This window comes from Rutidosis leptorrhynchoides, chromosome 5 (genome assembly GCF_046630445.1).
Source record: "Rutidosis leptorrhynchoides isolate AG116_Rl617_1_P2 chromosome 5, CSIRO_AGI_Rlap_v1, whole genome shotgun sequence".
Lineage (NCBI taxonomy): Eukaryota > Viridiplantae > Streptophyta > Magnoliopsida > Asterales > Asteraceae > Rutidosis > Rutidosis leptorrhynchoides.
Genome location: NC_092337.1, coordinates 391,176,369 through 391,190,181, shown reverse-complemented (window position 1 = coordinate 391,190,181; position 13,813 = coordinate 391,176,369). Strand labels below are relative to the sequence as shown.

At 33.1% G+C, this 13,813-nt stretch overlaps 1 protein-coding gene and 1 pseudogene across 1 annotated transcript; one reads left to right on the top strand and one right to left on the bottom strand.

Moving 5' to 3' along the window:
* Positions 1-988: 988 nt before the first annotated feature.
* LOC139850342 (E3 ubiquitin-protein ligase RMA1H1-like) lies at positions 989-3,058 on the top strand. The gene is made up of 2 exons (XM_071839926.1): positions 989-1,105; positions 2,285-3,058. The coding sequence occupies exon 2, from the start codon at positions 2,318-2,320 to the stop codon at positions 3,038-3,040; it is 723 nt and encodes a 240-aa protein (XP_071696027.1). The 5' UTR covers positions 989-1,105; positions 2,285-2,317; the 3' UTR covers positions 3,041-3,058.
* A 2,009-nt stretch (positions 3,059-5,067) lies between these two features.
* Positions 5,068-12,121, bottom strand: LOC139849834 (pentatricopeptide repeat-containing protein At2g20710, mitochondrial-like; annotated as a pseudogene).
* Between the last annotated feature and the right edge of the window lie 1,692 nt (positions 12,122-13,813).

Sequence of the window (13,813 nt, the reverse complement as noted above, 5' to 3'; positions counted from 1 at the left end):
ATATATATATATATATATATATATATATATATATATATATATATATATCATTTGTTTTGTTAATAATAGTAGTTATGATAATACCAAAATAATATTAGTATAGGTAAAAATGATAGTAGTTATAATACTTAATATTACTAACAAAATAATAATGTTAATAATTTTATTATTGATAATAATAATGGTATCAATAATTAAAATTATAAAAATATTAATTTTGCTGTAAATGATAGTTATGATATTGATTTTAGTAATTACTTAATAATAATACTCGTGATAATACAAATAATAATTCTTATGATGTTAATAATAATATTAATAGTCATGATACTGATAACTATGATAATAATAATAATTATTATTTTACCAATTATAATATTACTAATAATAATAATGATAGTATTAATAGTAGTTTTAATAAAATGATAGATTAAAAGTAATGATACTTTTAGTAATAATTAATACGATAATAGTTATGATAATTATATTAATGATAATTGTAATATTAATAATAATACTTATGTCAATATTAATAATACAAATAATTATAACATAATACTAATGATAATATTAATAATAATACTACTTTCTAATAATACTAGTAATAATAATAATAATAATAATAATAACTACAATACTAATCCTAATAACCATAACTAATAATAATAATAATAATAATAATAATAATAATAATAATAATAATAATAATAATAATAATAATAATAATAATAATAATAATAATAATAATAATAAATATTTATAAGCAAAGAAAACTACCTTAATGAGTCCTTTTAAAAAAAAATGCACGATTTAAGGAAAACTACATAAGTAAAGATTAAATTAACTTTACTTTATTATTTTATCTGGAAACTATTAATTAATTAGTTTAATCTAAAAACTCACTATTTAATTAGGACGGGGTATGATTTTGCGCCTTTGCGGTGTCTATATATAGTGGAAGCATTAGCATTTCTTTATCTGTCAATCTCCTCACGCATACGCTACCTTGTAACTTTGTTCCTTATAAATCAACAAATTATTACTACGTTCAATTTTCCATTTCAACAATTGCCCTCCTAAAATTTCAAAATCCCCCAAACCATCGGTAAGTTTACTTCTCCATCTATATGTTGATAAGTAATTTATATTTTATTATGTTAATTGTCGTGTTTATTTCATTCATAAACGCAAATAATATAATCGAAACCCTAAATTCTGTTTATTTTGTTAATACACATACACGATTAACTGTTGGTGACAAATTACGTTTGTAATTTTACCCCCTGATTACGTTTGATTACAAAATAGGCAAACTTCTTTTTCAGGAATCAAAATTTGAGGTAAAAAAACTTTGAGGTAAAAAAACTTGCTTCGTAATAATCAAAATATTCACCAAGTTTGATGTTTCTTAAGGGTTTGTTGGGTGATAGGAATGTTGGTAGAGAAAATAAAACAATTGGTACCGAATTAGACGTTATTTGTTAATATTCACATACATTTTTAATATTAATGATATGATTTTAGAAGTTCTGTTTTTATGTTGAGGGATTTTTCTGATACAACAGGAGAAAAAGAAGAAAAAAAGAAAGAAAAAGAGAGAGCTTGTTAACTCACTCATTGTTTATGTAGATTATAGATAGATATAGAGATTAATACTGATATATAAAGTGCAAAATAAGGAATTAACAGATTAGTGCATTGTTGTGTTTGGTGTTTATTTTGAGTAAAGATCTCACCAAATTGTTTTATACGGAGTATAATGTTAATGGATATTATGGATTATGTATATATTCATGATAAAAATAAAAGGTAATCAGATGTCAGATGTTGGTTGAAGTTAAAAAATTATCAAAAAGTTGTACTTACTCATTGATTAGTTAGATCAACACTATAAAAATCAAAGTGGGTGGTAACATTATCCTGATTTTTCTATAAAAGTTACCTCTTTAAAAGTTTGTACCCCACTGCTATATTTCTCCTTCACATGACAATATAAATATAAATATCATTTATTTACTAGTGTATATCTATCTATAAGTTGGTTGGCATTATGTATCAGAATCAGAATAGTAATTATAATGTATCAAAATAGTGTATATCCAAGAGATAGGGCTGTGTTTAGGTTAGTTTGCTAGTTCACTTGTTTAATCTGTTTGTTGACTAGGCTAGTTTTCTGGATCCTTTTGTATCTGTTTTGTACCTTGTTGATCCTCGGATCCGTTTATTTATATTATCGTTTTTCGCCCAAAAAAAAATGATATTGATGTTTCTTATTATGTGTCAGGAAACAAGAATCACATACCCAGATTAAATTCCCATGGATCAACATCTTCAAGATTTGGTACCCGTAAACAACGTATACAAAGAGGATGTTGTCTCTCAGAACAAGTGGAAATCCTCTAACGAATCCGTCGATGAATTCGATAATGGTCCTTCGGGTGATTTCGATTGTAATATTTGTCTAGATCATGTAAATGATCCAGTAGTGACACTATGTGGGCACCTCTATTGTTGGCCTTGTATTTACAAATGGTTTCACCATCAAAAAACAACACTCGAACACCTAGATAAGAAAAACACACATTGTCCTGTTTGTAAAAGTGAAATTTCTCTAAAAAGTATAGTCCCGTTATACGGTCGTGGTCAAACCAACGAGACTATACCCGAAGAAAAATCTTTGATTACTGGGATAACGATCCCCCGTAGGCCTTCGAGTCCTAGAAGTAGTATGCAGAATCTGCCAACTCAGCAACCCATTCATCGCACATATCAACATGCATCAATGCCTATAGCTATGGCGAGTATTAGGGGTATGAGTATGACAAATATGATTAGCCCAACGACTGGTATGCTTGGAGAAATTGTGTACGAGATATTTGGTAATTCACAGTCTAGTTTATATGCATACCCGAATTCATATAATTTAGCAGGGATGAGTACTCAACGTGCTAGAAGACAGGCTATACAGGCTGATCGATCGTTAAGTCGTATTTGCTTTTTCTTACTCTGTTGTGTAATGTTGTGCCTTGTTTTGTTTTGAAACTTTTTAAAGAACACTCTTTCTTGGTTTACTTGTATATTTGTAAAGTTTATGAAATGCTAGATAGTAGTAATATATATAGTATGAGCTTTGGTTCTAGTTTATATGGACATATTTCGTGCAATTGGATGACCATCTAGGTACTATTCGTCCCTTTGAGTGCCAACTCCCCCTCACCCGATAATTAAAAAGAGAGTTAAGAAAAGGGGTAAAAAATCATTTTATAAACATGTTTTAAAAGACAAATTAAATAAAAAGCTCTTTTTAAAAAAAGAAGTGAAAATTACGTAGCTGCCTTTTTATGAACCCTGTCAAACATCACCCGTTAATGTTCAAAATGACATTCATTTGGTTGGGTGTGTTTCAGTATACATCACTAGTTAATGCTCAAAATGACATTCATTAGTTTTGAAAGGGCCGGTTTTCTCTGGCTAGTTTCCGTTGGCCTTTCCGTCGGTTCCAGGTGGTTTAGTTTTTTTGTCTTGTTTTAGTGGCTGTTGGCGTTCTCTTAACCGTTGCTAATTTTTTATTTTCTTTGTTTAGTGCATTCGGTAAGTAGGATTCCTATGTTGGCGTGTTTGACATTATCAGTTATTGAGCAAAGTGTGTTACCCTGTTGGTGGTACCGTTTGCTTTTGGTTAAGTTTTTTGTCGCTTGTTTGCCTTTGGTTGGTTTCCTTTTGTATCGGTTGTACTTGTTGATCTTCGGATCCGTTTAATTTTATCGTTATTTTGCCAAAAGAAAATAAAAATTAGCTTTTAGGAATGTGACATTTTAGACTGATACATTTTTATTTTTGGCTAAGATCTAACATGCCAATAGCTGTCATATTTGGAGTTTTGGTAATATAAATTATCTAGTTGCCAAATAAAATCCCTAATAAGGCATGTAACGTATGGTGCCAAATTGACTTGTTGAAGCAATTATTTATTTGTTGGTTTGTGGTAGTTGCGAAAGGTCACGAATTCAACAAGTACAACCGATAAAGTTCGATTATTGATGTTCTTGTGGGCCCAGTCACCATCACACCTACAACATGCATATAGTGTGATGAATCTACCACTTTTGACAAAATTAGGACGATATTTATCATCTCATAAAGCATGCTTTATTACTAGTAATAGGTGATGTGACAACATCACAACGAGAACTGTCTCTGTTTACATTTCTATGGATTGTTTAATTTTCTAGAATCGATTCTGCATAACCAGTTGACTGTCTAAAATTTTTTGATTAGCAAGTAGCAAATATTAACTAGTTATTTTGATATAGTTTCAGCCACACTCTCTGATTCCATATCGCGATTCAGTGTGAACATTTATCGGAGTGTAAACTAAACAATCAATCCCCCAATTGACTTCACTATTTGCACTCAAAGCGTAACCCTCTTAATAACTTGTGGACCTCTTTTGTGACTAGAGATACAAGGGGATTGTATCCCCTCAACGCATTTAAGTTATTAATTAATTTAATCTATTATTTATAAGATGCGACAAAATTGTATATTAGCCAGCCTTCAAAATTATACCCTTAAGATCAAAAAATTTTAAATTCCTCGCCCCACGTTTGCTGGTATTGGCATAGTGGACTAGTTGAAGTAAGTTGGTATTTATGAATTCATATAAAGTTTATATTTATTTATATATTCTATATAAAAATCAGAGATGGTAGTAGCAACCTTGGCATTCTTATCTTAGACCCAGTGATTATCCTTAAACAATTTATTTTTGTCGTTAGTGTTGTAAAAGAACAACATGAAAACCAAAAAAAATATGATACAAGCATTGGATTAAGGATCCTTCATATAATCTTAATAATTCTTTCTTATTATCGATCATAATCTTCTAATGTATCAACGCACATTTGCTAGATAATACAAAAAATACAATGTTAGGCCTATATTAGAGATTTAACAATCATCTATCTAGTGATTTTGATTGTCAATGCATCTAGGTATAAAATCCTTATTCATAATCGGTTGCTTGATTCTAATTATGGCTTATAAGTATTTGAATTTTCAATCACATCCAAGCAAAATCATTCAGTTGAGTGCCACCTACAAACCAGTTTTGTAAACCATAAAGACATCATAATCAAGTTAACAATTTACAAACAGAACTAATTTCAGATTTGCTTAACACAGAACATATCCTAGGCAAATGTAACTATAACATAAAATAGAAAACAACATTGACAAATACTGCTACATTAAATCAATGATTAGTCGCTTCAATTTCCTCAAAACCCTCGTCCGTTTCATCAGACGTTTCTGCAACAATAATCCTACCTTCGAAAACTTTCTTAAATTCTTCCAGTATCTCCAAATCACCCTTTTCTTCCATATACTCAACACACGCATTAAAAGTATCCCGATTGAATCTGCACCCCCGTTTTTCCTCAGCAGCCAAACACTTTTTCACCATTTCCACCGCTTTATCCATTTCATTCTCTTTAACATAACCAGTCACAAACAAACACCAAGTACTTGCAGGAACTTGCTTCCCCATATCTACAATTCGGTCAACACACGCTTCAGCTTTTACCAAATTACCCTTGGTGCAATAAGCATTAATCAACATATTAACTATTCTAAAGTCATAAGACAATTTTTGCGATTCCCATTCAGCTATAAGTTTTTCAGCTCCATCAATATCATCTAATTTCACAAGCGCATTAACCATAGCAGAATAACCTCGGTTGTATACTTTACGCCATGAAGTTTTGTATAAATTCCATATACGAATGACATCATCTTTTTTACCAAGTGATGCATACATTCGAATAAGAATCTCCCAAGCTACACCTTTTGAGTTTCCATGTATCAAAGTTTCAGACCATTTTAACATTTCATAAGATTTATCTAATAACCCGGAATTTAAGTACCCGCCCGATGCAATAACGTATGCACTCCAATCGACATTAAGTGTAGGACTTTGTTCCATATTTTTAAGAACAGATTCCATTTTCTCAAGGTCAGAATTAGCTGCGTAGGCACTTAATCGAATGTAAAAAGTTGGTTTATCACAACGAACACCCCTTTCTATCATTTCTTGATAAACTTTGTCTAACTTTTCATTATCTCCAATTTTTTTATACAAGTTAAGCATGGAGTTGTATGAAAGTGTTGTCATAATTCCCATTTGCTTCATTTTCTCTGCAGTAGCTTCTGCTTTCTCGACTGATTTTGTGGTTGCGTAACAGTTTAAAAGGGAAGATTCTTGACGTCATCTGGCATGGTATTGAAGTATTTTTCGGCTTCTTCTATTCCTTGAACTTTTGATATTAAATCCAAATGAATTGCAACGAGTCCTGGTCCTAACAGTTGGGTCTTTTTGTTGTTGTTCATCCAATCTGAAAGCTGCCATTAAAATGAGAAGATGAAAACTTTTATAACATATTTTTTATAGGATGTTAACAAATCTGCTAATATTTATACTACAGGCTCATACAGGTTCACATAAGCTCAAGCATTGGCTTGGGTAATATAGTACCCTTAGTTTCCACATGCTCAGTTCATACTTCATATACATTATATAAGCATGAAGTACTAAAGGGTTACTAAAATTTGATGAAAAGCCATTAACTTCACTTTTCAAAGCTTATAAGTCTCAGCTTTTGAGACACTTAACCATAAGTCGAAGATGTTAATAGGAGTTTCTATGATTTTTTTAATTTCCAATAAGCTCACAAATCAAGAAACTAAACTGAAAATTTTACAAGGATAGTTCATTTGGTGTCTGCATATTTTACAATATTATCAGAATCTAACACTAGTAAGATCCGGTCACATACTCGCAGGCACATCACAGAGACCACATAAACACTCGGGATTTAACTTGACTAAATTATTAAAAAAAAAAAAAAAAAAAAAAAAAAAAAAAAAAACCTAAAACGTGTTGGTGCATAATCCATAGTTCTACGTATCATTTTTTTACATTCGGTCATGTAATAACTTTTAACTTGTGGCTATTGAATTGTTATGTGTGTGCGTTAATGTTTTATATCAATAGTTACACTGAAAACACAGTCGACCGAGTGAGTCAACTCACTCGACCGAATGAGTCCACACAGTCGACCAAATGAGTCCACACAGTCGACCGACTGTGTCTGGTGACAGTATATATACGGGTTTAAGCCTCTGAGGTTACTCATTCCATTAGCCCTAAACCGTGCATTATTCGTTCCAGTCGTTCCCTACGTCCAAACCCACCGAATAACCTAGATAAGACTCGTTATTCGATTGATCCTTGCTTTAGAGTTTTCCGCCTCAAGATCAAGTTACAAACAATTCAAGATCCTTAATATCTTCGTCTACAAAACAATTATGTCATAAATTTCTCGAACATACTTGCCACTAACAACACATGAAAGCTTCAACAGCAACAAGATATGAACTTTTGGACATTTAATAGGAATTAATAACTTAAAAAAAAAAAAAAAATCAAAAATACCTGAAGAGCGTGGGTGTAACGATTGAACTTACGAAGGCTTTTAATAATGTCAACAAGTTGATCAAATCTGATGGTGTTACCTTCATTTTGCCACTGTTCAAGTATCGGTATCATTGAAGCCTTAGGATCACCAACTGGTGATATCCTTCTGTACAAATTGTCATTTTTCTTTGAAATTGGCCTTGTTTGTTTTGCTTCGTTGATGATTTTTGCTTCTGTTGAGTAATACAAAGCCCTAGAAATTGTAATGTAGCTTTTTATTGATAATTTGTTATTCGATCGAAGGAATGACATCATCTTCATGATTATGCACACAGAAATTGGGTTGAAAGAAGAACGAGGAGATTTAATTTGGGGATTTTGGGAATATTAAGAAAATTAGGGTTTTAGGGCTTTAGCAGCTCAGTTGAGTTGGGAATATTTAATTTGGTGTTGTTTGTTTAGTCCCTGCACGTAGACTCTATTTCATTTTAGTCCTTGAGTGTCTGTTTTGCAATTTCTAATGTCAAATCTGTATTCTGATTTACTATTATTATTATTATTATACGATGATTACGATCCCAATTAATGATTCATATTTTTTTTTTTATACTGCGATCATAAAGATCCGATGGTACATACAAACGATAATGATTGAAATGATTCATATTTATAATACTGATTTTTTGAGAAATAATAAGCTCACATAATTATTAAACAGTTGTGTCTATATAAGTATTTGGACTAATTAATTAAAAAAAATAAAAAGATAAATGAGAAGGAATAAATATAAATGAAATTATGTTCCTTATTTTACAGTTAAAATAAGGAAATTACTGCTACAATATTTTTTTAATAGTTATTTTGAAATCGAATATTCTCATTTTTCACACATACACACGTTCGTGAAAACTTTCCACACATCCTCGCCGCATTGGGTACCCGATGTGCTTTGGATTAAACGGAGTGGCTAAGGGCATACACCTTTATTCACCACAATAAAATCTTTTAGAAAACCTCCCTTAGATTTGAACCTGCGCAACTAGGACTCAGATTTAACTCAGAGTTTTTACCACTCAGGCAATGCCTCGGTGGTGTTACTGCTACAATATTAGTGCTATGAAATTGTGCAATATTTATTATTGTTGCGGTTTTCGGAGATTACCGCTACAGAATGAATTTCTAGAGTGGGGATATAGTGAAGTTGAATAATCAAAAGTTTGTTTAGATGATGTTGTTGGCCATACATGGCTGCTAGCCGGAATCTTCTTGTCGGAATATATATGTTTTTCGAAATTTGTTTAACATTCCGACGAACCTGACCACAACAGATAACTAGACTTCCATTTTCGATCTATCTAGTGCATAAAGATAAAAGGTAGTTTTCAGGTCTTCCACTCATTCATCCATTAAGGTTTTCTTTGTTTAAGTTGTGGATCACACTTTTTATTTGTTTTTGTTCTTGAAAAAATGAACAAAAGTTGAGGTTTTTGATTTGGGTTGAAAGCAAGATATGTAAGTTGACATAATTAACCTCATATGCGAAGCACACGTTTTAATTTAACGAAAAATATTAACGGACGTTAATGACAGGAATCATCAACGTAACAAGTGTTAATCAAGGGAGGATCTTGGATTAAAAAAATAGAGTGATCATTTATATACAAGTTAACTACAAGGGCCTTTCGAATTTTTTTAAAAAACTACCTACACATCATTTTTCTTTTACCAGAACAAATGAAATGTTACTTGAAAATTAGGTAGGCCTATCTACTTCTCTCACAAAATCTATTTCTTACTATTAAAATAGCTTTCTCAAACAAAAACAAAAACAAAACAAAAAAAAAAAAAAAAAAAAGACGTAATTTTGTTACTAATTTTGTACATTCAGTTTGAATTGAAGAAACTCCCAAGAAACGGTGGATAGTAAATAGAGATAGATTAGATTGTGTGAGTTGGATGTTAAAAATGTCGTTTTGTTGTATTCAAACAACTAAAAATGGTGAGAGAGTTGGGCTGCTCTCAACGGTTCCTACTTGGGGGTCGTCCAGCCTTTAGCCTCCTGAACACCAATGGCAGCGGTTAGTCTAGGGGGTCGCCCAACCTTTAATTCTCCTTCTCGTTCCCTTTTTAGTCCTTTTGTGAAATATTTGTGGACTAGGGAATATATATGTGGTACATTTTGTTTTTTTAATTGTAAAATTTAATTAATTAATTAATATAGTGTGTCCCAATTTATTTAAAGAAATATGTCATTGTTGTTAGTGTTTAGTTATTTGTTAGTGCTGAAAAAAAAGTGTTGATGTAGCACTAATGTGACAGCTAGTCCATGAGGAGAAGGAGTGTTTTACTCTTAAGTCTTAATATCATAGGGATATTAATACAGAGGTTCTTCATTTTTCTTTTTACCATAACAATTTACCATAACAATGAAATGTTATTTGAAAAATAGGTGTAGCCGTGTAGGGCCTATCTACTTCTCTCACAAACTCTATCTATCTCTTAATTAAAATAACTTTCTTAAAAAAACACTCGAATATTTTATTAATTTTGTACATTGGGTTTGAATATAGAGGTTCTTTGAAATTCATAAGATAAACTGTTTATGAAATAAGTTTATATTACTCCGTAACTTTTTGGAAACACCTTATGAACCTCGAAAACTTGTAAAGTAACACAAACACTATACTTCAAGATGTATCTTTCCAAATCGGTAAACTTTATCATCATAACAAACAAAATCTTCATGTAAAATTACAAAATCCAAGAACCAATATCAGAACATACATATCCAAAATTCCAAAACATATGGATGATACAAAGATAACAACCACAAAAACATAAAAAATAATTTAAAAAAAAAAAACCTTTAATAACAAACAAAGAACATGATTCATCACTTGCGAAAGTGTTTGACCTTATGCCAACCTTTTTTACAACTATCTCCAACAATCTTTGCACCTTTCTTGAAGATATGTTTAAGCTCTTGTGCTCTTTCTTTCACTTGATTCTCAAAGCTCCCCATTTTTTCAATATCGAGTTGTAAGTTGTAACTAATTAAGTTTGAATATATGAATTATTCTGTATCTGTATGTGATTTGAAAATTTTGGTGGATAATATATAGAAGTATCGTGTGGTCCACACGTAACGGTGTAATATGGTTGTTCAAGAATACTTTGAGCTGTAAAGAAGCAATGGTGGGATCCAATTGGTCGAATAAGAGATGTACAACTGTACATCTGGCGGTGGGGCCCACCGTAAAGAGTGAAATAACGGTAAAATGACTATTTTTTCGCTTATAAAATATTACTATATCATCATCCTCATTCTTTTCTTTTTATGAAAAGACGATAATAAAGAGACATTACGCATTATTCTAAAGACAGCCAATTTCGATCAGTTTATCATTTCATACTTAGAGTACGTATAAGCATATGGAATCGGATCATCATTGTAACCGTCGCGAACAGTGCCAGAACGTGACATTTTTGTTTAGAGAGGCCTAGTTAGGTAAAAAAAAATTAGAGAGCCCCATTAAGGTAGAAAAATTTTAGCTCATGAAAAATTAAAAAAATTACATTGTGAGTAAAATTTGAAGGTTTTGGGGCAAAATATGAAGGCTCTGGGGCAAAAAAAAAAAATTCCACAGGGGACAAAATCGAAAAACCGAAAAAATTTGCACTAAAATTTCGAAATCCACCGGGGGCGGCCGCCCCCCTTCTTAACCATTTGGATCCGCCTCTGATTACCTTCCACCATTGGTCGCGAATGCGGCTCCAAACCATTCTTTACTCCGGTACTGCGTTTCAAAGCTACTCGTAATTTTAATTGATGATATCGAATTGTATTTGGCACGAAGACGTTTCCGAATTTTTCTTAAAACAAAAATAAAACAAAACAAAAAAACTTTTAAAGTTTTTATAATTACAGTTTCTTAAATGTCGTCGTTAGAACTACCCTTACATTTTTTAAGTTTATGAATTCACTTGAATTAATTGTAAAGTATAATTATTTTTGTTCAAGACAATTAAGTGGTTGCTCCTTGTTTGTACAATTCTTGGCAAACCTTATTAGTGGAACAAGGGTATTGAGAGCTGATCACTAAATGGATGATATGATGATGGATGTATGCTTGTTGGCGATTCCCCGAAGGTAGTGCGAAGGTATTGCACTTTACGCCACCAAGATACGAAGGTAACTCATTGAGAGTGTTTGTGTATGAGTGATTATGACTTGAGTGTGAATGCCTTGTCCAGGGATCATGTCCCCTTTATATAGAGTTAGGTGGTAGGCCTTGTTACTAGTTTTCTAGGCGGATTCAGTCTTCGAGGCAATCTCTGATGAGACAAAGATGACTTTCCCTTCGGTTGACTGTGATCCCTGCTGGTCCAAGAAAGCTAACCTGCAGCATTCCTCTTTTGTCATTTGGCTGTTAGTGGTAACGAGCCTGGTCAACCCGTTAACTTCTCTCTTTCAGTCTAGGTGATCTCGTGACTTTAGGAGAGGTCCTTGTCCATTAGTATCCGTGATCCCTTCGTCAACACGTTCCTTCGTTATTATTTCTTCGTATCACTGAAGCGGATTTGCACCAACTCTGAATATTGGGATTCTTGTTTGGTGGCACTCTTCTTCTGTCCTTTGAGCGCCATTATTTGATTTCAAGGGTATCCCGCCCTATGATTTGTATTCGACATATGTATTCTTGTGATCCATCCTTACGTCATCTATCATTGCTAGGCGTGATACCTTCGTTAACGTAGCTTCGTGTATCTTGGCGGGGAGATACACTATCAAGCCCCCCGGTTTAATTTTACGAAGCTTCTTAACCAAGCTATGTTGAATTAAACTTAATCTGCCACTTGACTACTTGATTTGATGTTTCTGATCTAAGCAATTAATTACCCGGGTGCTGTTTTACCTTTCTGCCCTCGCTAATTCTTTTTGTTTCAATAAGACCGCTGGTTAAAATGGTAATTTGCAGGTGCGGTTACCAAAGTAACTCTGTAATTGATGGGACGGTTCCTGCTCTATGGTAATAAAGGGTTAATTTTTTGATTTTCTCTTTCATTTTCCTTTTCTTCTTCTTTTGCTATTCTTCATCGTCTGATCATATTTTCCATTTCAAAAAAAAAAAAAGATATTGCTCCCCTCTTGTCGTCTTTTTTGTTATTTTGTTATGGCTAAAGTATGGCTTCGATCGATTTCTAGTACCGTGACCCCCGAGCGTTTAAAACGCCTCTGTAAAACCCTAGGTCTCAAAGGAGACGACATGATTTTGCCGGAATCTGGTAAGTTTATGCTAGATTTTTCGGCGGATTACGTTGGGATGTACACTCAATCATTTACAGAGTGCAACCTTAGGATTCCCATTTCATCATTCTTTCTTAGTGTTCTTGATTACTTCAAAGTCCATGTTTCGATTGTTCACCCTCTTGCCGTTAAAAAGATCTTGGCTTTTGAATATATGTGTAAAGCTTATGGCGGTCAGCCTTTAGTTGACTTGTTTCGCTGTTTCTTTCAAACCGGGGACGCTGGGAATTGGGTTACTATTGCCAAGCGTCGCAAAAAGAGGCGTAGCGCTACTGATACTCCCATGTGTTTCGCTTCTTCCGTTCCTGATGTAAGGAATTGGAAGGATTCCTTCGTTTTCATCAAGAAATCTTTTTTCTTTCCGGATAAATATCCTAATGTTGTTGACATCAAATGTGCCACTGTTCCCAAGCAATATGGTGATCCTATCCCTGAGGATGCTAAAGATGATCCTCTCTTTAGTAGAATTTGTCGTTATCCTATAATTCCTTCAACTCTTCCAGATTCCCTTCTTTTTAAACTCGGCATGGCACCTTCTTGGAAAAAAGGCGAAGCTATCCCTGTGTACTTTTGTGGGGAACGGGGTAGGTGTTGTATGTCTTAGGTTTTATTTCTTGTTCATACTTGCTTGTGTCAAATTTTTTGTAACCTTGCTTTATTTTTTGCAGAGATGTCTTTGCGAAATGTTATCAAATCTTTTGGTGTGAAGCAGATGACTGAAGCTGTCCGTGCTAGTACTGTGGTTAAAGAGCTTGGCTCTCCCTCCTGTTCTGGTTTTATGGAGGTGGACAGCAAGCTGGAGAAAGTTGCTGAGTTGAGTGCTCCCAAGGTTCAATCCTGTGCTAAGGTGGAGTCAAGTGCCCCCAAGGTGCAACCCATTGCTAGGGTTGCTTCGGAACACGAAACTATTGATGTTGATGCTGAACCTGACGTATCTAAAAGCATTCCTGTTAGGGCCTCTAGGCGCCAAAAGGTTGCCAGGAAGATGAAAGAGGTTGTTTCTGGTTCCCCTTTGAAGAAGGCGAAGTTTG